This window comes from Myxocyprinus asiaticus, chromosome 7 (genome assembly GCF_019703515.2).
Source record: "Myxocyprinus asiaticus isolate MX2 ecotype Aquarium Trade chromosome 7, UBuf_Myxa_2, whole genome shotgun sequence".
Classification (NCBI taxonomy): Eukaryota; Metazoa; Chordata; class Actinopteri; order Cypriniformes; family Catostomidae; genus Myxocyprinus; species Myxocyprinus asiaticus.
In genome coordinates, this window is record NC_059350.1 from 45,227,946 (window position 1) to 45,250,710 (window position 22,765).

Sequence of the window (22,765 nt, forward strand, 5' to 3'; positions counted from 1 at the left end):
AAAGTTTCGGGAATTACATCCGCATATAAATGCGGGATTCACTCTTGAAATAGCAATGATTTACATATTGATAACCATAGCATTATTTGTTCCTGAATAAAGCAGCCTTTTTGACTGAAATGGTTGAATAGTCTGCTGACTGACTCACTCATAACAGTCCCTTGCCGCCACCTACTGACGTAACAATGTAACTGCACTGAAATCATTGAAAAATCCCCACCAACACTAACACACAGACTGACAGCCTGTCTTGTCACAGTTTATATTTTTAATATCTAATAAACTAGTTTCATGCATTTAAACAAGTCTTTTGGAACAAACGTTATTATCACAAAGTGTCACATCAATCATCCAGTTGTTTTTAGGGTAGTAAATACTACATTGGTAAATAATGCTAGAATTATTCTGTTGGATGTACACTACTGTTCAAAAGTTCAAAAGTCTCTTCTGCTCACCAAGCCTGCATTGATTTGATCCAAAATACAGTAAAAACAGTAAAATTTTGAAATATTATTACAATTTAATAATAATAATAATAATAATAATAATACAATAGTAAAATGTATTTTATTCCTAAAGCTGAATTTTCAGCATCATTACTCCAGTCTTCAGTGTCACATGATCATTCAGATATCATTCTGATGTGCTGATTTAATGCTCAAGAAACATTTCTGATTATTATCAAAGTTGAAAACAGTTGTGTACAATTTTTTTTTTTTTTTTTCAGGATTCTTTGATGAATAGAAAGTTCAAAAGAACAACATTTATCTGAAATAGAAATCTTTTGTAACATTATACACTACCGTTTAAAAGTTTGGGGTTAGTAAGAATTTATTTATTTATTTTTTGGGGAAAGGAATTAAAGAAATTATTATTTTTATTCAGCAAGGATGCATTAAATTGATCATAAGTGACAGTAAAGACATTTATAATGTTTGCCCAGTTGTCCTGCAGTCTTTGAATAAAGCTCCCGCACCTGGGTTCATACCTAATCTCCTCTCTATAGTATCATTACAGCCTGACAGTATTTTGCCATCCTTTTGCTACTGTTTAAGTAATAAAAAAAGGTCCTTAAACTGACTGCTCCTTTATCACTGTTTTCCGAGACATTATGAAATCATAATGTGCCACTGCTGAATCTGACAGTGATACTATCCAGTGAGTCTGGAAGCCATCTGATTGTTTTCTACTGATATGGAGACATTTCAATGTATTTTGAAGTCACATGCCTTCACACAAGTGCCTTATATGTAGTCCCCTGGTATATTTGCCATAGTTGCCCTTTTGGGTCTGCTGCTTTGTCACCCTCTAAATCCAGTATTACTTGGAGTAAGCCATTTAAAAGAAATAGTAGCTTCTCTTTCTTTGTTATATAACATTGGACTGAACATGTATTTTTTTTTTTTAATACTTTATCAACACAAAAGCCTGTTCTTTTATGTCCTTTTATATAAGCCTGTTTTTAATAAATAGTATATAGTTATGCATATTATAATCAAATAAATATATTGTATATTTTGTGTAAATTGTATATTGCGAGATATACATACTGCACACCACACACAAAAAAAAAAAAAGTCTTATGGGGGGGACCCCCCATAAGACTTGATTCAATTCGAGCACCGGATGGATGCATGCAATGGTGAAAAAGTAACAAAACAAAAAACTTTAGTCCACAACGTAAGAACCTGTTAATTTGCCTGTGTTTTGGACACGTAGACTTGTTTATCGGTAACCGCCATAAACTGTGTGATACAGTGGGTTCATATAAGTGATGCTGATGCTGAATAGGATGCGTAAACAGTCGTCACGAGACAGCCGCGCGCAACTCCGTCTCTACACAATCAAACGGATAATGACCCACATTATGGAAACTCTATTCTCCATACTTTGTAGAAAACTGAGGTACTTCAACCCCTAAATGTACACATGAAATAAGATGGGGGATAAGTTCGAGTTGCTGAAGACACCTGCCAATAGGAGAGCTGCGCGTAATAAGAACAAGAATGAGAAACTACGCTTACGCGTGATCTTCTTGGACGACAGTGAGAGATCTTTCGAGGTGGAGGTGAGAAATCAAATCAGTCTCGATTATTTAGTTAATAAGACATACAATGTAACCGGTCGTTTATATATATATATATATATATATATATATATATATATATATATATATATATATATATATATATATATATATATCATATAAAATATTAATAATAAATATATTAATATGAATATGTTTTAAAATATATTTCTAAAATATGTTTGAGGTATTTCTCTCTCTTGCTTTGCTAAATATTAACTATGACAGTTTGACAGTTTCTTTAAATTGTGTAAAGTGTGTAAAGAAATAAATCATGTTGGCATAATTAACATGCTTACATAGAGATCTTTAAATCAAAGTTTCTTAATTTAAATTTCTTATTAAATATAGAATATAAAAAAGATATAATACATTTATATATATATATATATATATATATATATATATATATATATATATATATATATATATATATATATATATAAATGTGTGTGTGTGTGTGTGTGTGTGAGAGAGAGAGAGAGAGAGGAGTTCTCACTTTCGGTCCAGCTGTGTTTTGCTTGTAAAGGAGCATCATTTCATGTCCCATTATCCGTTTGCTTTTTCTTCTCCATGGGGAGTGCTGTGTGTGTGTGTTTGTTTGTGTGTGTGTGTACCTGGAGGGTATCTGCTGCTTTCACACAATGCGATCTTGTTGTACCAGCCAGGATAAGGGGTACAAAGCAAAAGAGTAGGGAGAAAAAGCAGGTAAGATATAAAGTGAGAGGGGGAGGAAGAAAGAGATGGACAGAGAAAGAGAGGGAGAGTAAGTGAGTGAGTGAGTGAGTGCCTGTGAGGCATGTATGTGTCTGAATAGGGGTAAATATCCTGGTCTGCGGTGAACACATGCTCGTGCTGGCCTCATTCCATAGAGCATGCCAGCATCCCTCTACAACCTCAGGCAAAACAGGCAATTAGCAAAGAGGCATTGAAAATAGAGATGAGAAAAGGAGCTAAAGATGCAAAGAAAGATTGCAGGTTGCAGAGAGATCATCTGTTGTCTCGGTTACTTATAATTGATTATAATCAATATAATTTATAATCAATTATAAATCAAATTTAGTCCTGAATAAAGTGAAAAAGAAACTGTCCATGTTTTCTTTAAAAGTAATCTGAAAGTCTATGTTTTCCAGCATATATACTTTAAATAATCAGATGTGTTGTTTTAAGTTCTGATCTTTCTTTATCTTTGTATTGTGGTCTGTTTTAGCTTCCTATCTTACCCTATAGACTTTATCCCACTATCTTTTTCTCTTGTTCCTTCTCTTTGACAAGATAATGGGGAGGATCTATTTTTTGCTGTCACAGTAAATACAGCGTTTAGGAAAACATCCTCACACATACATATGAACCCCCCCACCACACACACACACACGCACGCACGCACGCACAAACACAATCATCGGATAGCAACCCTGTATTTTGAGGCTGACTCAGTGAACATCTGACTTTGCCAAAATACCATTTTAGCAGTTCAGTTGCTTCAGATTCAATTGCCAGAGAAAGTTACATTCTGCTAAAAATCACATTGCAGTCTCATTATCACCCTCATCAAATAATAGAGATGTTAGAAACATAACCAAATCTGAGTAATTTCACCTAGGTTAATTTCACAGTGACTGCAGTCACATTACCCAAAAGTAACAGATGCTGGCTGAACAAGTACAAGATTTAAACCATATAAAGCATTTACCATTTTCTCTGATCAATATTTCCATCAAACAATCAGATTTTAGAGTTAGATTTAGGACTGAGATTTATAAGCCTATTGTTTCCCTTTGATTTTAGGGGCACATGGTTAGGACTGTGTTTGTCTGACAGAAATGTTGTTCTAACCAAAAAAAAAATGTCCAAAAACACATCCTAGCTGGGAAAATAACCTTTTACCCTACTTTGTGTCGCTTCTTTTATCAGACTGATCTCACTGTAAATACAGTAACATTAGGTCAAGAGTTCTGTTGCTGAAATCGGTCTGTGCTTATCGAAATTTTAATCACTGCCCCCAGTGGCCGAAGTGGAAAGTGTTGTTGAATTTATGGCCACAGACTGGCACCAAAAGCAAGTTTTAGTTGTATTTTATATAATACAGTGAACAGGAATACTTTATTTGATATAGTTTTTTGTATATTTTATTAACTCTACACAACACAACTAACCTAACTACACAACACAACCAAATTAGCAAATAGAAAGCTAGGGGGAAAAAATACAGAAGTACTGTAAATATGATGTGATGTGCATTCAATTGAAGTCATAAGAACCGACCTGTTTTGCAGTTTAATATTTCTTTCTCTCTTTCTCATATTTTAGCGTAGGCAGAAAGCCTTTGTAGCACCGATGCAAAATGAACAAAATAAAAACAAAGCCACACATTAGGTGTGTAATTAATGCTTTATCTACCTATTTTATCATTATTGTGCGACCACATATATAACGATGGGAAATGTAGTTTGGTTGCAAACGCTTATCGCTGCATAAACCAACTATATGAGTCTTACTTTCTGGCAAGTTTTATCACTATTTTTCGTTAACAGTACAAAATGCATAAAACCTAAACTGCACAGTCAAAATCCTCAAGTAAAAATTAATTCTTAACAATAACAATTTGCTTCCACCGTGATTCTTATTTCTTAAATTGACACACTTCCAACTCGGAAAGTCGGGGCTCAAATGGTAATTACGACTTTGTGGTGGCATTCATGTGTGCTTATAATGTAAATATAATCTTTCTGACATGAAAACACCATAAGACACAACACAAAAAAATTATCAGAAAAGAAATATTTATAAAAAATGTTGTCCTTAATTTTCCTGAGTGTTCGAATTGGAAAGATTCCTGTGCCATTATTCCCCCTTGCCTTCCGACTGGGTTGTGGCACATGGGGGGTTATTTTCGTTGTGTTGTGGATTACTTTCATTGTGTTGTGGCTTATTTCCATTGTGTTTCAGCTTTTATTTGCATTACTAATTTGGTTGTGCTGTGCACCCCTGGGCCACCGGCCTTAACCCAAACCCCAACCTTAAACCTAACCGTCAAAGGACTGAAAATGCAATTTTTGCACAAAAATGCAACCTTCAAATCTCGGTATTGTTTATGTGAATGAGATTATTTGTCATCCTAGTATGTTTGTGCATGTGAAATGGTGTGTTACCTGTGTTTTTTATGAAAGTGAATGATTCTGATGTCCAGATTTGTAGGTTCTAGTCAGAACCCGTGTCTCGGATGGCACTTGCCAGTAAATCGTCAGAATGGGGTTGATTTCAGGGAGCATGAATTTTCTGAAGCAACATGTCGATTTCCTGATGATGATCATGTTGCTTTTTCAGCCATGACCTCTTTTTACTTTATCATCACTCAATAGAGAAAGATCCTGGGTTCTGATTTCTTCAATAAGGTGTGTGGTCATCTAAAGCTGCTAGAGAAAGAGTACTTTGGCCTGGAGTTCCGTCACCATACTGGCAGCTTTGTGAGTCAAGACCTTTGATCTGTCAATGATGTCAATAACAATGTTTGTAAAAAAAAAAAAAAAAAAAAAAAAAACACAGTATTGACCCTTAAGTATTTGCTGGCTGGTGGTTTCTATTTCCTCCAAGTATTTGAAAGAAGTCTTTATTCTACAGGTCTGGCTTGAACTCCTTAAACCAGTGGCCAAACAGATTAAGAGTAAGTTCTAAAGTGATAATCTCATGACATTTAATTATTTATTTATTTTTGACTGAATACTTGTTATCCTAATTTACAGTAGGAAAGAATGGGCTTAGCTGTGCTTATTTTTACTTAAACCGATGAGCCAAATCATTATGATCACTCACAGGTCTACTGTGGCACAAGTCACAGAAAATTTTAATGATTGTCACAAGAGGAATGTGTCACAACACACAGTGCATCGCACCTTGCTGTGTATGGGGCTGCGTAGCCGCAGACCGGTCTGAGTGCCCATGATGACCCCTGTCCACCGTCAAAAGTGCCTGCAATAGGCACGCGAGCATCAGAACTGGACCTTGGAGCATTGGAAGACGGTCGCCTGGTCTGATGAGTCCCGTTTTCTTTAATATCACGTAGACAGCCGTGTACGTGTGCACCATATACCTGCGGAAGTGATGATACCAGGATGTACTGTGGGAAAACGACAAGCTGGTCAAGGGAGTGTGATGCTCTGGGCAATGCTCTGCTGGGAAACCCTGGGTCCGGCCATTCATGTGGACATCAATGTCACACATGCCACCTGCCTAAACATTGTTGTAGACCAGGTACACCCCTTCATGGTAATGGTATTCCCTGATGGCAGTGACCTCTTTCAGCAGGATAATGCACCCTGCCACTCTGCACACATTGTACGGGAATGATTTGAGGAACATGATGAAGAGTTCATGGTTTTGCCCTGGCCTCCAAATTCCCCAGATCTCAATCTGATTGAGCGTCTGTGGGATGGGCTGGACCAACAAGTCTGATCCATGGTGGCTCCACCTCGCAACTTACAGGACTTGAAGGATCTGCTGCTAATGTATTGGTGCCAGATACCACATGACACCTTCAGGGGTCTTGTAGAGTCCATGCCTCAGCGGGTCGGTGCTGTCTTGGTGGCACGCGGAGGACCAACGGCATATTAGGCAGGTGGTCATAATATTTTGGCTCATCAATGTATGTTGTTCTTTAGGCAAGGAGAAATTAGATTTGAAATGAGATCTGAATTTATGGGGATTTTCTGAATGGATCCACCGTTCCCTGCTCTCAGTAATTCAACAATTACTGAGTCACTTTTACTTAAGATTGAGCCTGCAACATTTATATTACCATCCCAGACACCATTAGTCTACGACTATCCATTGACTCTTAAATGATTATTAAAGGAATGGTTCAACCAAAAAGGAGAATTCTGTCATAATTTACTCACCATCATGTTGTTGCAAACCCATATGACTTTCTTTCTAATACAGAACACAAAGGTAAAATATTTTAATAAATATTCTGTTTGTTCAATACAATGGCAGTTGATAGTGTCTCACTTTAAATGACAAGCTTCTCTCATGAAAGATCAACAAACATCAAGATTTCCACTGAAAACGTAAGTTTTTTAGGTTGTTTGACACCAAAACCTATCGTATACCTTCAGAAGTCTTGAATATTATGCACAAGTTGCATGGACTACTTTTATAATACTTTTTGGTCCTTTTTCTCCCCAATTTGGTATGCTCAATTCCCAATGCGCTCTAAGTCCTCGTGGTGGCGTACTGACTCGCCTCAATCCGGGTGGCGGAGGACGAAGCTCAGTTGCCTCCGCGTCCGAGACAGTCAGTCCATGCATCTTATCACGTGGCTTGTTGAGCGCATTATCGCGGAGATCTAGCGCGTGTGGAGGCTTCACACTATTCTCCGTGGCATCCACGCACAACTCACCACGTGCCCCACCGAGAGCGAGAACCACATTATAGCGACACATTATATAACCCAATGTGACTCTACCCACCCTAGCAACCGGGCATATTGGTTGCTTAGAAAGCCTGACTGGAGTCACTCAGCATGCCCTGGATTCAAACTTGCGACTCCAGGTGTGGTAGTCAGTGTCTTTACTTGCTGAGCTACCCATGCCCCCTTTTTGGTCCTTTTTTAAGCTTTCAAGTGAGTCACTATCAACTGTCATTGTATCGAAAAGGCATATTTTTGTGTTCTGCATAAGAAAGTCATACAGGTTTGAAATGACTTTAAGGGTGAGAAGTTTATGACAAAATTGTCATTTTTGGGTGAACTATTCCTCAAAACAGTGCTTGTTCTTCTCTTAGATACCAGTGAGGTAGCGTTCCATTTTGTTGTGAAGTTTTTTCTTCCTGATCCAGGACAACTGCAGAGAGGCTTAACCAGGTGAACCATGCATGTCTGTATCATAGATAGACAGATACATACATAGATGGAGATAAGGTGATATGTATTCAGTCTGACTAATGCCTCTTTTATGCAGGTATCTGTTTGCACTTCAGATCAAACAGGATCTGTCAAATGGCAGCCTCACCTGTAATGACAACAGCGCTGCCCTGCTCGTCTCTTATATACTGCAAGGTAACTCTTACCTATTTGAAAGGTTACATTTCATCAAAATGTACAGCTTTTTTCTACTAAACACACAGTAACAAACAGTTATCCCTCTCCCTCTCTCTCTCTCTCTCCCCCTCTCTCCTTTGTAGCAGAAATTGGTGATTATGATGAGGAGTTGGATGCTCATCATCTTGAAAATAAGCAGTATGTGCCAAACCAGGAATATCTGGACCACAAAATCATTCGCTTTCATAAAAAACACAGGTAACACACCATTTCACATACACAAGCGTACTAGGATGACAATTTTCTGTCACACTTTATATTATGTGTCTTTAACTACTATGTACTAACATTAAAATACAATGTATTTACTGAGTAACTACATGTTGTTCTGCAAAATTCTCACAAGATTCACATTTGCTGGTACTGAGGTTGAGGTAGGAGTACGGGTAGGGTTAGGATTGGAGTTAGAGTTAGGTTTTAGGGTAAGGGTTGGATTAGGGTTAGAGGTAAGGTTAACAGTGTAACTACAAATGTAATTAAATGCAGGTATTTTAAATGTCAGTACAATGTAACAACACATATGTACATAATATACTTTGTATCAAATGCTTAAGGTTATAGTAGTTAAAGACACCTAATATAAAGTGGGACCCAAGCAGGGGCATAGCAGTCATTTTAAAAGTGGGGGGGACAAAGCTGTCAGTAGGTGGCTCGCACAGACCCAACACTTAGAGTGCAGTATTAATATATTACAGTATGTATTAATATATAAGTATGATATGAGTATTATATTAATATATGTATTATTTACTTTTAATATTTGTAGAATTTTAAAGTTTCAAGTATTGCAAAGTTTAGCAAAATTAGCTGCAAAAATAAAGGGCATCTTGTGGAGCACTTGCTTCTATTTCACACATGACAATAAAAGACTGAGCACAAGCTGGTCCTGAATAATTTAATCAATTGCAATAATGACAACTGTGCATGTGCACAATTTTATTTTTTACTCTGTGCTTGTGCATTGTGGGATTTAAATGTATCCAAGTGGCTCGAGTGTTTTGACTACATTCACCAAAATACGTTCAGATCCTTTTAATGATTCAGTGACCATTTCTGGTGATGCCAGAAGATGGTGACAAATGAGTGTCTTTGTGTGAAATTAGTTAGTCACTGAATCAATGATCAAAAGAAAATTGTATTCCTTTAAAATGTGTATGTCTACAGACCTACAAAGAGACTTTAGTAGAGGTTTTAAGCATTATAAGAACAAAGCAAATCTATAATTTCCCTACAGTTTGTGAGCTGCTGAGCATGACTTTTATCAAAAGACAACAATAATAGTCTTATTATAATTATGATGAGTTTCAATAACGTCTATATGTTTTCATGTATAAAAAGGTGTCTACATATCTATTCACTTCAGTAAAATGCAGAAGTGTTCTAAGAACACAGCAGATCTATCTTTTTTCCTACAGTTTGTTCCTACAGCACACCAACATAGAGGTAAAAAACAGGAGCTGATATTAAAAATAGTTTTACATATTTAACACTGATCTAGTAATCTGCTTAAATTGGCAAAAACAACCGATCAAACTATTGCCTCACAAACATAATGTAAAAAGCATTACTTAATGAACACTTGTGTGCTGAAATAAACTCCACTTACAATGTGTGCTTAAAAGAAGGACTGTCCTTTGTTTTTTTCTGAAGTGCATTTCACATTATACTGCATATCAAGAATGATATGACAATAAATAACTCTCGTTTGTGTGTTCCTCATCTCTAGATTATTAATTTAGATCAACATCAATGCAGATTAAAAAATGTAGATAAATGAGCATTGTTGAAATGAACAGAGTCGCACTGATTAGACTGTCTAACTGATGGCCTATTACGTAAGGTTGTTTCGGCTCATGAAACTCACCTGTGATTGGCTGGATGGTCGCTCAATCAGCCCAAAGTAACAAAATGCAAAGAATACTGGATACAAATCCACAATTTGTACTCGGTATGGGTTTAGCTTGGGAAAGTGCCGGGGACAAAAATCACCTTTTTAAAGAGTGCGGGGGACATGTCCCCAAATGTCCCCCATGGCTAATACGCCCTTGGACCCAAGGTATGAAGAACATTGTATATGACATGCCATGGGCGACTTCAGCCAGAACCATATACTTTATGCAAGTATGAAAATGCATATTTTCATACAAGTGCAGTCCAGTTGAATATACTTAAATGAATATTCCAGGTTCAATACAAGTTAAGCTCAATCAACAGCATTTGTGGCATAATATTGATTACCACAAAAGTTTATTTTGACTTACCCCTCCTTTTCTTTAAAAAAAGTGAGGCACTTACAATGGAAGTGAATGAGGCCAATCTGTAAATGCTAAAATAATCAGTTTCAAGGTGTAGCCACAAGACATAAACAATATGCGTGTTAACATGATTTTACTGTGATAAAATCGCTTACTAACCTTTTCTGTGTAAAAAAAGATGATGTTGTAATGTCAACAAACCCTAAAATTACTGTGAAAATGACGATTTAAACAACTTTACAGCTCAAATAATACATGAGTTTTAACAGAAGATTTAATGTAAGTGCTTTTATAAAATCACAAGCTTCACATTTCTGCCTTTAAACCCTCCAAAAATTGGCTCATTCTCTTCCATTGTAAGTGCCTCACTAGCTACTGTATGTTTCCATCCAAGCTGCAAATTTAATCATATAAACCATATAATCGCAAAAACAATGTGCGAACAAAACCGCGTTTCCATCCAAGGGTGTTCAAAAGGATGTAATCGTCACTTCAGGAGAAATTTTAGCCACTGTGAGTAGTTTTTCTTTATACACTGGCAGCCAAAAGTTTGGAATAATGTACAGATTTTACTGTTTCAGAAGGAAATTGGTATTTTAATTCACCAAAGTGGCATTCAACTGATCACAAAGTATAGTCAGGACGTTACTGATGTAAAAAACAGCACCATCACTATTTGAAAAAAGTCATTTTGGATCAAATCTTGACAGGCCCCATTTCCAGCAGACATCACTCCAACACCTTATCCTTGAGTAATCATGCTAAATTGCTAATTTGGTACTAGAAAATCACTTGCCATTATATCAAACACAGTTGAAAGCTATTTGGTTCGATAAATGAAGCTTAACTTTTTTTTTTTTTTTTGTCTTTGTGTTTGTTTTTGAGTTGCCACAGTATGCAATAGACTGGCATGTCTTAAGGTCAAAAAAAAAAAAAAATAAAGAAACAGCTTTCTCTAGAAACTCATCAGTCAATAATTGTTTTGAGGAATGAAGGTTATACAGTGCTTGAAATTGCCAAAAAACTGAAGATTTCATATAAAGGTGTACACTACAGTCTTCAAAGACAAAGGACAACTGGCTCTAACAAGGACAGAAAGAGATGTGGAAGGCCAGATGTACAACTAAACAAGAGGATATGTACATCAGAGTCTCAACACCAGTTTCTTGTACAACTGTAGAGAAGACTCAGGGGTGCAGGCCTTATGGGAAGAATTGCAAAGAAAAAGACACTTTTGAAACAGAAAAACAAAAAGAAAAGAAAATTAAACACAGACATTGGACAACAGATAATTGGAAAAGAGTTTTATGGATCTTAACCAAATTGAGCTTTTGCGGGATCAGCTAGACTGTAAGGTGCGTGAGAAATGCCCGACAAGACAGCCACATCTATGGCAATTCAAGTCATTTTTATTTGTATAGCGCCTTTCACAACACACATCGTTTCAAAGCAGATTTACAGAAAATCATGCATTAACAGAAAATGAAACTGTAATAAAATCTTAGAGTCATCATTGTGTAGTTTGATTAAATATGATTATGAAGTGTGTATAAAATTAAATAATTAAATAATAATTGTATTTATAACTCCAGTGAGCAAGCTGTGGCAAGGAACACAAAACTCCATAAAATGTTGGTTAATGGAGAAAAATAACCTTGGGAGAAACCAGACTCACTGTGGGGGCCAGTTCCCTCTGGCTAACCAATATGAATATAATGCCAATATTACTTATTAATGTGCAGTGCAAGTCATGGTTTAAAATTATTAAACTAAGTGAGAGTTAAGGGCCAGTGTTTAAACAAAGATTTTGTAAGAACTCTAAGATTAATGACTAATGTCTTTGAAATCCATACTGGATTAACAGCAGAAGTTCACATAGATGCATTGTCCTTTATTAGTTGGCTGATGAAGGCTTTTGTTGGCAATTTATTGATAGTCTATGTATTCCATTTTAAGAGTGTAGTCCATTATTAGACCAGGTGACACTGGCTGAGATCAGTGAGGTGCTAAGCAGTTCAACTGGCTGGTCATTTCGGTGAGGTCTATCCTAAGTCCAAGGTTCAGGCAATGGCATATGAAGTACTCCATGTCTTATGGTTGGAGTTGGCATCAGTTCATCCGCTGAAGTCCATCATAATAGACTGAAGTGATGTCTGGCTGGCACCGGCGGCATTTAGTTGTCATCACTTAGAGACACGTAGCAGTGGAGTCCGATACCAAGCAGGAATGGAGCTGGATCCGGCCAGTTCTGGTGACCTCGGGATAGGAGTCCCGAGGTTGAGACATGGAAACAAATAGAATAATATTCGCATAGATGCCATTAGATTTTTTGCAGAGTTATAGATCATGATCAATGTTTCAGGTTCCGGCAGACCTAACTAAAGCAGTCTAATTATGTGGTGAAGAATAAGTTAGGTGTATGCCTGTCTAAATAGATGAGTCTTTAGTCTAGACTTAAACTGAGTGAGTGTGTCTGCATCCCGAACAGTGCTAGGGAGACTATTCTATAGTTTAGGAGCCAAATATGAAAAGAATCTACCTTCTTTTGTGGATTTTGAAATTCTAGGAACTATTAACATGCCAGAGTTTTGCGATTGTAATGAATGTGATGGAATATAGCATGATAGAAGATCACTTAAATACTGTGGAATTAGACCATTCAAAGCTTTGTATGTAGTTAACAGAATTTTAAAATGAATACGAAATTTAACAGGAAGCCAATGTAATGACGATAAAATGGGGCTAATTTGATCATATTTCTTGGTTCAAGTCAGCACTCTGCCTGTTACATGTTGAACCAATTGAAGTTTATTTATTGAACTTGCAGGACATCCTCCCAGTAATGCATTACAATAATCTAGTCTTGAGGTCATGAATGCATGAATTGGCATCAGCATCAGCAACAGACAGCATGTGTCGTAACTTAGCAATATATCTTAGGTGGAAGAATGCTGTTCTACAAATATTGGAAATCTGATTTTCAAATGACATATTGGTGTCAAATATAATACCTAAGTTCTTCACTGTTGAAGACGATGTATCAGTAGATCCATAGACAGTCAAATTATATTTTGTGCTACAGGAAGCGTGGAGTGAAATGAGTATCTGGACAAACTGACAGCTAGAATGCCAATGATCTGCAAAGCTATCATTGCAGCACATGGAGGATTTTTGATGAGAACATTTTGAAGTAGTTTAAGAAGTTCTGAAAAAAAGAATTCAAATTGTAATATTTATTTTCACGTTAAAAAAAAATAAAATTTTCATGTCCTGACTATACATTGTGATCAGTTGAATGCCACTTTGGTGAACAAAAGTACCAATTTCTTTCCATAAGTGCAAAATCTGTACATTATTCCAAACATTTGGCCACCAGTGTATATATATAAAACACTGGCAGTTTAGAGCATGCAGACAAAACACTCTGAAGAACTTTGTCTCAGGTTTTGGAGCGACAGCGTGTCACACACTTCTGGGAGCGCTATATATGTGTGTTCATCCATCCTTATGATTATGTGTTGCGGATTTATATAGGGTGGCCAGATTTCCCGGTTTTCCCAGGACAGTCCAGTATTTCCCCTCTACTAAAATTTCTTTATCACCTATGTGGCTTTCTCAGTCACGTGAGTATTCTAATCAAAGGTAGCCAAGGATAGGCTACTGCTTGAAAAACCAATAAAATCACACCGCGTTATTTGTAGTACATGACTGGTTGAAACTATCCAAACACAATCTCCTATCAATAGACATCCAGTTAGTGAACTGACTGAAGAGTCGGTTTGAAAGAGTACACAGATGAAATTGCAGCTGAAAAAAATTCAAGGAAGCGTGCATGTACATTTAATGAGGATCTTCAAAAAGAGTTTAAATTTCTAAAAAAGGAGTCACAGACAGAGCCTAGTGAAGTGAGGTGTGAGATTTGTGGAGCTCGCTTTTCCATCTTCCATGGAGGCCACACCGACATCGTGCAGAGTGATTTGGGCAAACGCAAGACCATCAACTTCGGAGTCTTAGCCAAGGTCGTGGAGTTTGTTTTATGCCTGCCTGGGACATCTGCATCTGTGGAGCATGTGTTCTCATTAATGAATGCAGCATGGACACCATATTAATCTTGACTCCGTGTAACAGTCATGAAAGCAATGCTTTTCATACATCTTAATTTTGGACTGGACTGCTCTGCATTTTACGATAAACTCTTGAAAGACATGCGCACACTGAGAAAAATTGCTGCCAGCGAAAAGTACAAGGTGACAACAGTTACAGATGCAGATGCACCCTCTATTCGCATTGATCTGCGCCTCGGTAAGTATACGTCAATTTCATTTTTGTTGGGAGGGGGCTGTCCCGTTTTCCACAAGCAGGAATCTGGTCACCCTAGACTATAAAATATTTTTCAAAAGTCTCAATAAACCTTCTCTTCCATGGAGTTCAAGTTTGTTTATGACTTATTTGCTCTGCAAACTCTTTGTAGGCTTTGGGTTTTCAGGACACTGTTATTTCAGGATGACCAGAGCAACATTTCAGAAGCGATGATTTATCCGCTGGTTAGTTCAGTAATGATCGAGTTTTTCATTCACATGACCTTTTTGATGCGCAACTTTTATTCCTAACAAATTCAATAGGAGTTTATTCGGTAAATGTGTTTCCATTATAGTTTATGCGCATGTCTTCTTATCGAATTAAATATCCACCTCAAGCAAGCTGTGGCGTGGGGGGCGTGGTCATGTGTCGGTGTGCGGGAGAGGGAGAGTGGTAAGGCTCGTCACCTGGCTCATAATTATCTCTAACACCTGTCTCTCATTATAGTGATGGCGGAGGGAGACTTAACAGGCATGTCAGAGCATCAGAGAGGTGGAGAGAGTGACCTACAAGCACAGACAGCCACGAGTGCTTTTCTTTGTTTATTATTTAGTCTGTTCCGATGGTTACCGTCGATTGTGTGTGAAGCTGACAATTAAAAAGACTGACCTTGAATCTGCTTCACTGTCTCCTGACTCCTCCATTGCCCCGAACTAAAAACTTATTACACAAGCGTATACATTTTTTATGTGCATTTTGGAGATTAATTTGCATCTTGGTGTTTCCATCCAGCAGTTTTTATGCGATATCCCAAAACACGCATAAAAAAAAAACGTTGATGGAAACATAGCTACTTTAACCTCAATTTTTGCTTTTTTTTTTTTTTTTTTTTTTAAAGAAAAGTACTGACAATTCGAAATTAATTTTTGTGTTAATCAACATTATGCCACAAATTCTCTTGATTGAGCTTAACTTGAATTGAACCCAGAATATTCTTTTAACGTGCTTCCCTGCGTTATTGTGGCGGTAACATACTTCAGAACGGGGCGATAGAGGTACATTCAAAAGTTTGTGCCACAAAACTGAATGTGTTATAATTCTGGTAAGTTGCTATAAATAGATTTACTTTAACTTTCTCAGCAATATTCTTTTCAAATTGTTTCTCCACCATGACAGTGGTTGACTTGACAGACAAAATTCACTATAGAAGCAGACAGTTCACACTAATGTCGGCTATAGCACCCCATTGTGGTAGCGCTGAGAATGCAACACGTGCTTATGTTGTTATGAATTGTCTGACACATTTCGGAGTACAAAGATGCACAAAATTGAGGTAGCATAGCTAGAAGCATCTACGTTAATATACTTGCGTAGAGTACGTTATGAGCTTAAGTCTCCAAATCAAATTCTACTCAGTTTTGTCTATCATCATTCAAACATTACCTTTCGGTGTATGGGGTCAGAGGTCACACTCCTGCCGAATCAGATGTGCATTTGCTGGAGGTTGCCCGGAAAATGGACATGTATGGGATCCGCCCGCACCCTGCCCATGATGGAGAAGCCATGAGAATCAACCTCGCTGTCACACATATGGGTGTGCTTGTCTTTCAGGTAAAGTTAAGTTTAGCCTGGTGATTTGATAATTGAACACTCACAAACATTTTACAGTTGACAGTATCTGACAACATAAAATGCAGCTAAGAAATAATAAACTCTCTCATTCATGTTTAAATATCTATCATATTATACCATTCTCAGGGAAACACAAAGATCAATACCTTCAGCTGGGCCAAGATCCGTAAACTGAGCTTCAAGAGGAAACATTTCCTGATCAAACTCCACACTGAGACTGGGGTGAGACTAAAAAATAATGCAACAGTCACTGCTCTGTCTTACAGTGGACATTGTTGGAGAAGAATGCAATAGTTCCTCTAAAACACTTGAAATCTCCTTCTTCATATATCATATATCTCCATTAGTGCTGGTCTCTAATGGTTGGATAGGTGACAATAAGTTGGCATCTTCTCAATCAAAACTTCTGTCCATCCTCTGTCCATTTTCACCACTAAAATGTGAAGTAAAATGCATTAGCTACTGGGTAGTGCTGTCCATTTTCACCACTAAAGCTATGGTGAGTTTTCATTTTAAAGCCAAATACTGTCCTGGCGGAGCAACAGTTTTAAGTGAATATTGCTAAGCATGTAAGTTAAAGTCCACTAAAGTGGTGAAAATGGGGAAAGGATTTTACCACTAAAGTGGTGAAAATGGGGAAAGGAATTTAATTTAATGTATACTTTATCTTGACGATTGGCAGAAACATTTGAAACATCTATTTCTTATAAGTCTGTATTTGCCTGTCAAAGCAGTTGAATTGAGGCTGAAAAATTAACACAGTGTTTTTGAATTTGTCATTTACCCAAATCTTAATGTGTTAGCCTTCGAGGAGGGACACCGTTGAGTTTTCCATGGCCAGCAGAGATGTGTGTAAGGCATTCTGGAAGATGTGTGTGGAGTACCATGCCTTCTTCAGACTGGCTGAGGAGCCCAAGTCACATCAAAAGTCCCTTCTCTCCAGCAAAGGATCCAGTTTCAGATACAGGTATGGAAGAGATACAGTGTCCGCAGAGACTTTAGAATGGACCAAATATGAAATCTGATCAGCAGTCCCAGCTGTCTAAATACATTATGCTATGAAACTCCCTACATTGTCCTACATAAACCCTTTAAAAAAGTGCAACGTTTTTGTAATGAGAATGTTAGTCAGAGCATGGTGTATTGTTTTTTACTGAGCACACAACTAGAGACTTTGGTTGGAGAGTCACTGGTTTATAAGAGGGAGGATGTACTTCTTGTTTGCATCAGTCATCAGTGATGTCAGTAACAATCGTTTCATAAATCCCGAAACATACTCTACGCAAGTACGTGAACACAGACACTTCTGTGACACAAGCTCAATTTTGTGTGTTGCATTACAAAATGTTTCGGACCACATTTCATAACACAAAGCAAGTATGAGTAGCATTCTTAACGTTGCCACAAGGGGAGTTATAGCAGACATTAATGTGAACTGTCTGCTTCTATGGTGAGTTTTCATTTTAAAGCCAACTACTGTCCTGGCAGAGCAACAGTTTTAAGTGAATATTGCTGAGCATGTAAGTTAAAGCCAACTCTTAAAAGATAAAGTAACTCTATTGCCCCCTTGAGTAGTAGCCTACTGATGATTGTTACCGCCACAGTAACACAAAAACGCAATATGTTGGCCAGGTGCTCACATCATCGTACGTGGACTTCTGAGAGGTGTATGTTTTTGGCCTAAAAGTCTTTATCTTTGTATGCTTGCATTTGTTGTATCATAGCGGCAGGACACAGAAGCAACTTTTTGAGTGTGTGGGCTCTGGAGAAAAGAAACATTTGCCTTTTGAAAGGTAAGATCTATTGTTGGGTGTTGTTACGTGAAAAGAACATGTGCACAATTTGTGTGGCTTAGTTTAAAGATGAAGTGTGCAATTTCTGCTCCACTAGCAGCACTAAACATAAGAGCGCAACAGCCGGGTAACTTCCGGAAGTCATTCATTCCACTTCATCCCATTCATTTTCTCCATAGATTAATACATTTTTAATGATAACTTATAAGCCTTTCAAGACAGACCTGCTGTGAGCTCCGAGATTGTAAATCTATGGTATATGCTTCTGTTGAAAGCATCAGTCCGCGTTCTTTCAACTTCATTTAAAAAAAAAAAAAAATAGTGTTTAAAAGTGGAATTCCTGGTGAAGAACAACACAACCTATGATACCTGAAGAGAAAGATCCTCTAATTAGAGAATAGCAGCAAATGAGCTCTGCAGCGATCTGCCTACTCTCTCAAACTACTACTGTATATATCTCGATATTTTGCAAGAAAATTAAAATATATTGTTTCTACAGGTGCATCTCAATAAATTAGAATGTCGTGGAAAAGTTCATTTATTTCAGTAATTCAACTCAAATTGTGAAACTCGTGTATTAAATAAATTCAATGCACACAGACTGAAGTAGTTTAAGTCTTTGGTTCTTTTAATTGTGATGATTTTGACTCACATTTAACAAAAACCCACCAATTCACTATCTCACAAAATTAGAATACATCATAAGACCAATAAAAAAAAACATTTTTAGTGAATTGTTGGCCTTCTGGAAAGTATGTTCATTTACTGTGTATGTACTCAATACTTGGTAGGGGCTCCTTTTGCTTTAATTACTGCCTCAATTCGGCGTGGCATGGAGGTGATCAGTTTGTGGCACTGCTGAGGTGGTATGGAAGCCCAGGTTTCTTTGACAGTGGCCTTCAGCTCATCTGCATTTTTTGGTCTCTTGTTTCTCATTTTCCTCTTGACAATACCCCATAGATTCTCTATGGGGTTCAGGTCTGGTGAGTTTGCTGGCCAGACAAGCACACCAACACCATGGTCATTTAACCAACTTTTGGTGCTTTTGGCAGTGTGGGCAGGTGCCAAATCAGCACCTTTAAAAAGCTGGTCAGCAGAAGGAAGCATGAAGTGCTCCAAAATGTCTTGGTAAACGGGTGCAGTGACTTTGGTTTTCAAAAAATACAATGGACCAACACCAGCAGATGACATTGCACCCCAAATCATCACTGACTGTGGAAACTTAACCCTGGACTTCAAGCAACTTGGGCTATGAGCTTCTCCACCCTTCCTCCAGACTCTAGGACCTTGGTTTCCAAATGAAATACAAAATTTGCTCTCATCTGAAAAGAGGACTTTGGACCACTGGGCAACAGTCCAGTTCTTCTTCTCCTTAGCCCAGGTAAGACGCCTCTGACGTTGTCTGTGGTTCAGGAGTGGCTTAACAAGAGGAATACAACAACTGTAGCCAAATTCCTTGACACCTCTGTGTGTGGTGGCTCTTGATGCCTTGACCCCAGCCTCAGTCCATTCCTTGTGAAGTTCACCCAAATCGATTTTGCTTGACAATCCTCATAAGGCTGTGGTTCTCTCGGTTGGTTGTGCATCTTTTTCTTCCACACTTTTTCCTTCCACTCAACTTTCTGTTAACATGCTTGGATACAGCACTCTGTGAACAGCCAGCTTCTTTGGCAATGAATGTTTGTGGCTTACCCTCCTTGTGAAGGGTGTCAGTGATTGTCTTCTGGACAACTGTCAGATCAGCAGTCTTCCCCATGATTGTGTAGCCTAGTGAACCAAACTGAGAGACCATTTTGAAGGCTCAGGAAACCTTTGCAGGTGTTTTGAGTTGATTAGCTGATTGGCATGTCACCATATTCTAATTTTTTGAGATAGTGAATTGGTGGGTTTTTGTTAAATGTGAGCCAAAATCACCACAATTAAAAGAACCAAAGACTTAAACTACTTCAGTCTGTGTGCACTGAATTTATTTAATACACGAGTTTCACAATTTGAGTTGAATTACTGAAATAAATGAACTTTTCCACGACATTCTAATTTATTGAGATGCACCTGTATACTTATAATCAAAAACGTAATTTTGTTTAAGGTTTTAATTTGATTACGCTTCATGGGACTGCAGTTAATCCCCTAATTAAAAATGTTAAGAACACAGTCTTGTATCTTTGTGTTTTTGTCCGATTTTCAAATACGTTTTTTCTTCAAATCAAAGTTTGCAATATTGCGATACACCTCGGAGCTGGTAGGTTTGGTTCATGGCTCAGAAAGCTTTTATGAAGGATTTCACTAAATCCTATGAACAAAATGAATGAGAAAAACACTTCCTGAACCAAGATGGCAGAAAAAGTGGGTGGGCACAGTTGCAAAAATACTTCGCCCATTTTCCATTAGTCAAACAAACCGGTAGTCCTGCCTTAAATTCACAGCATTGGTTGAACCAATGATGCTCTGTTGGGCCACTTAAACAGTATTTTAACTTGAAAACATACACACATCACCTACAGTATAAGTTAAAGGTATAGAACTTCTGGAAAATTGGATGTGCTGTAGGGGTCCACCATAACCCATGTGTCTGCTTTTTCCTTCATCTCCGACATGTGTTTTGCTCGTCTTTCAGAAGTCGTTGTAAGTCTGAATATGACGCTCGACAATGCAGATCCTCTCCTGACATACTCACCGACGTCTCTAAGCAGGTAATGTTCTACAGTTGTTTACATTTCAAATGTGCTTGGGGATTGTTGTGACCCAATCTAGGGTGGATAACAGCAATTTTCAAATTTATGTTCCTTTTTCACATAGCTTTACGAGCAGTCCCATCTACCTCCTGACTCAACCGTTTCTGAGCAACACAACGAACAGTCAGGCATACCAAAACGTAGCACATCGGCTGTGGAAGTCATGTTCACTAATGAGCTGGAACGATCCAGACACTTGTCAAGAAATCCTGCCTTCTCAAGCAACTCTGCTTCTCCTAAGCTTCGCTCGCTGTCCACATCTGGAGCGGAGCATCGTGGTAGAGGAGCTCAGAGACAAAAGACAAAAAGACGGTTGTCTCCAAGCACCCAGCATCTTGTGCTCCTATATCCCAACACGCCCCATCTGCAGTTCCACCCAGTTCTGCCCACCTTCCCACTCGCAACTCACCCGTACCTACTTCAAGACCACACGTCCTCATCCCTAGACTGCCTCCCTCAAGCCCATCACAGCTCTGTGCCTCTGCAATACTTACCCAGACAAATTGGCCACTCCTTACCATCCTCTTGTTTGTCGCCACTACTACAAAAGCAACAGGACAGGTTCCACCCCATTGGCCTAGGATTGGCCGAATCAAGGTTGTACCCTAGAGAAGGACAAGGGCTGAGGACAGGATTGAACAGGAAACTGGAATTGAGTAGAGTGGAGGCGGGCCATTACAGCGATGACTCCACGTTTCAGACCGGATTGCCACGTCGAGCCTCGAGCCAACCAGATGTCAAATTCCAGCGACCCACACTTGCCTCAAACGCTGCTGCATACGCATCCGAGTATCGCCCGCTTGGGTATTATCCACACCTCTCTCGACAGCAGGTTCCTTCCAGGCCCACCTACCTTCCCCTAAGTCCAGCCCCTTTCCCAGAAAGACCCACCTCTTTATGCATTCTTGGAACAGGCAGTTATAGTGATTCTGATTCAGACACCTTCTACCCCTACTTTCCCTCACTGGGCAAAGTGGTACGTTCTGGTCCACTGGCACGCATGCGCTTCTCTTCTGGAAGCCTTCAACTAGACGAAGAGGATGGAGAGGAAGAGGACTTAGATGGTCAGAACGATGGGGAGAATAAAGCTCTCAGCACTGTTAAGGTGGTGAAGTTGTAGCCATGGGCAACATCTTGAGCATGGCCATAATTAATGGGGCTTCTGAACAAATAATATGAACAGTTGTGGCCTGTATACCTTTGGCTAGTAATGAAGACATAGGGGGATTATTATTAATCAAGTGACATCAGGTAATATTACTGTAAATAAGAAAAATGAGAAAGATTTCACATCCATTTGCATCTCTGATTTAATGTTATATTTTGTGGTAAGCTGCATTGGATTTACTTAGTAAATCATTTAATTCACAAAATAGTATCTAAGCAGAGTATAAATATGTACTAAATGGAAAAACAGTGATTATGTTGCTTAAATCTTCATTTTCAGTAAATCAGGTAATAAGTTATGTACTGTATCTTATAGAAAGGCAATGCATCTGTCAGCTAACAATAAAAATTATTTTCAAATATTTGTGATGGGACAGAACACTAACAACTCTTACATGATACTGTAGTGACATGTATTTAAAAGGATCCTGTGTCTTTTGTCAATAATCTTTTATTTTTTTTAATTGTCATTTTGTCTTTAAATTAGGTATATAGGATATTCGTTATTATTTATTAGCATTATGTGGTTTATTAGCAGTATTTAACTTTTTTGTTTAACATTACAAAGATAAAAGGTATTGGCTTGTTTGCAGTTTTCTTAATGTCCATATTGGCAATTTAGGTTTAACCTAAGAGATACATACACAATACATAAATCTAGTAATACTTATAAAAATGCATAATCTGCAATATTTAAATGG

General features: G+C 38.0%; 1 protein-coding gene across 1 annotated transcript; it reads left to right on the forward strand.

The window, feature by feature from the left end:
- The first annotated feature begins 1,939 nt into the window (after positions 1-1,939).
- LOC127444062 (FERM domain-containing protein 7) lies at positions 1,940-22,017 on the forward strand. Its single transcript, XM_051703229.1, has 12 exons — positions 1,940-2,068; positions 5,449-5,553; positions 5,708-5,750; positions 7,868-7,946; positions 8,044-8,141; positions 8,267-8,381; positions 16,201-16,348; positions 16,496-16,591; positions 17,173-17,336; positions 18,094-18,162; positions 20,780-20,855; positions 20,962-22,017. The coding sequence occupies exons 1-12, from the start codon at positions 1,940-1,942 to the stop codon at positions 22,015-22,017; spliced, it is 2,178 nt and encodes a 725-aa protein (XP_051559189.1).
- The last annotated feature ends 748 nt before the right edge of the window (positions 22,018-22,765 follow it).

Coding starts and splice junctions, on each gene's coding strand:
- LOC127444062 (XM_051703229.1), top strand. CDS start 1,940: ATGGGGGATAAGTTCGAGTTGCTGAAGACACCTGCCAATAGGAGAGCT. Junction 16,349..16,495: donor TGGGTGTGCTTGTCTTTCAG/GTAAAGTTAAGT, acceptor TACCATTCTCAG/GGAAACACAAAGATCAATAC. Junction 16,592..17,172: donor AACTCCACACTGAGACTGGG/GTGAGACTAAAA, acceptor TTAATGTGTTAG/CCTTCGAGGAGGGACACCGT.